This window comes from Gorilla gorilla, chromosome 16 (assembly GCF_029281585.2).
Source record: "Gorilla gorilla gorilla isolate KB3781 chromosome 16, NHGRI_mGorGor1-v2.1_pri, whole genome shotgun sequence".
NCBI lineage: Eukaryota > Metazoa > Chordata > Mammalia > Primates > Hominidae > Gorilla > Gorilla gorilla.
In genome coordinates, this window is record NC_073240.2 from 103,098,259 (window position 1) to 103,100,107 (window position 1,849).

General features: G+C 36.5%; 1 protein-coding gene across 1 annotated transcript; it reads left to right on the top strand.

Moving 5' to 3' along the window:
* The first annotated feature begins 344 nt into the window (after positions 1–344).
* On the top strand, positions 345–1,282 carry LOC101141008 (olfactory receptor 4F6-like). The gene is given in 2 exon segments (XM_019010560.3): positions 345–951; positions 954–1,282. Coding segments are annotated over 2 exon segments (936 nt in total).
* The last annotated feature ends 567 nt before the right edge of the window (positions 1,283–1,849 follow it).

Consider the following 1,849-nt stretch of genomic DNA (forward strand, 5'->3'; position numbering starts at 1 on the left):
TGACAAAGGCATGTAGGCTGAGTGAAGAATGTGGAGTGAAGACATGAGCTGAAGTGTGTGTGTGTGTGTGTGTGTGTATAAAACAAAGGTATCCATTCAAGTAAGTAAATGAGTTGTTATTCTGTGCAACGTATTTTCTGGTGACAAAATTTACAATAGAGGAATATGAGTTGCTTTGTGACTGAAATTGTCTCTAAAGGCATATATTAGCCCTTGTCTAGTTTTCTGACAACATATGAATTGCTCATGATTTTACCAACATCAATGCTTTTTGTCCTAAATCAAAGTTTCTCCTTACTCTCCTCTTTCAGTTAGCATGGGAGTTGTCACAGCCGACAGAGGCAATGGATGAAGCCAATCACTCTGTGGTCTCTGAGTTTGTGTTCCTGGGACTCTCTGACTCGTGGAAGATCCAGCTCCTCCTCTTCCTCTTTTTCTCAGTGTCCTATGTGTCAAGCCTGATGGGAAATCTCCTCATTGTGCTAACTGTGACCTCTGACCCTCATTTACAGTCCCCCATGTACTTCCTGCTGGCCAAACTTTTCATCATTGATTTGATATTTTGTTCCTCCACAGCTCCCAAGATGATTTATGACCTCTTCAGGAAGCACAAAACCATCTCTTTTGGGGGCTGTGTAGTTCAGATCTTCTTTATCCATGCAGTTGGGGGCACTGAGATGGTGCTGCTCATAGCCATGGCTTTTGACCGATATGTGGCCATATGTAAGCCTCTCCACTACCTGACCATCATGAACCCACAAAGATGTATTTTGTTTTTAGTCATTTCCTGGATTATAGGTATTATTCACTCCGTGATTCATTTGGCTTTTGTTATAGACCCGCCGTTCTGTGGCCCTAATGAATTAGATAGTTTCTTTTGTGATCTTCCTCGATTTATCAAACTGGCTTGCATGGAGACCTACACAATGGGATTCATGGTTACTGCCAATCGTGATTTATTTCTCTGGCTTCTTTTTTAATTCTCATAATCTCTTGCATCTTTATTTTGGTGACTGTTCAGAAAAAATCTTCAGATGGTATATTCAAGGCTTTCTCTACGTTGTCAGCTCACGTCACTGTGGTGGTTTTGTTCTTTGGGCCATTAATCTTTTTCTATGTTTTTCCATTTCCCACACCACATCTGGATAAATTCCTTTCCATCTTTGATGCAGTTATCACTCCTGTTTTGAATCCAGTCATCTATACTTTTAGGAATAAAGAGATGAAGGTGGCAATGAAAAGACGATGCTTTCAGTTTGTGAATTACAGTAAAATCTTTTAAATATATTGAGATTATACAAAAAGGCAAATTATACTAGAATTTCAGACAGATGAGTGCTATGTAAGCTATGTTACATTTAACCAGAATATCACTTTCTACTAGTATGTGTTGTGTTGTCTTTTTTTTTTCCCAAATTGAGTTGTGATATGAATCTCTTGCTTATGTAAGAGATTTAAAGATTAAACAGTGTGGCTACTTTATTTCACCAACATTCTTACCTATATGTAGTGTCAAATAGAATTACTCTAAATGTTAAACAATCCATTTGGAATGTCAGTATGTGGTTCATTGCCCATTTTCTATTTTTTCCATTTAAGGTAGACTATCTTGCTTTAAAGATAAAGGTTAATTTTTACTAGATTTACTGATTTGTCTTACTATGTAGCTAAGTTGTTTTTTTATTTTTTCAGCTCATTATATGTTAGCTATTTATTTGCTTATCTTTTTTCAAAGTCCAGTAGAGAGAAACTACACTTTTTTTTAAAGAGGAATTTTGGTATAAAGAATTAACTAAGTATAAAATTGTGTTAAATAAATTTTGTGGGAGCTACTGTATTGGGCTAGCCT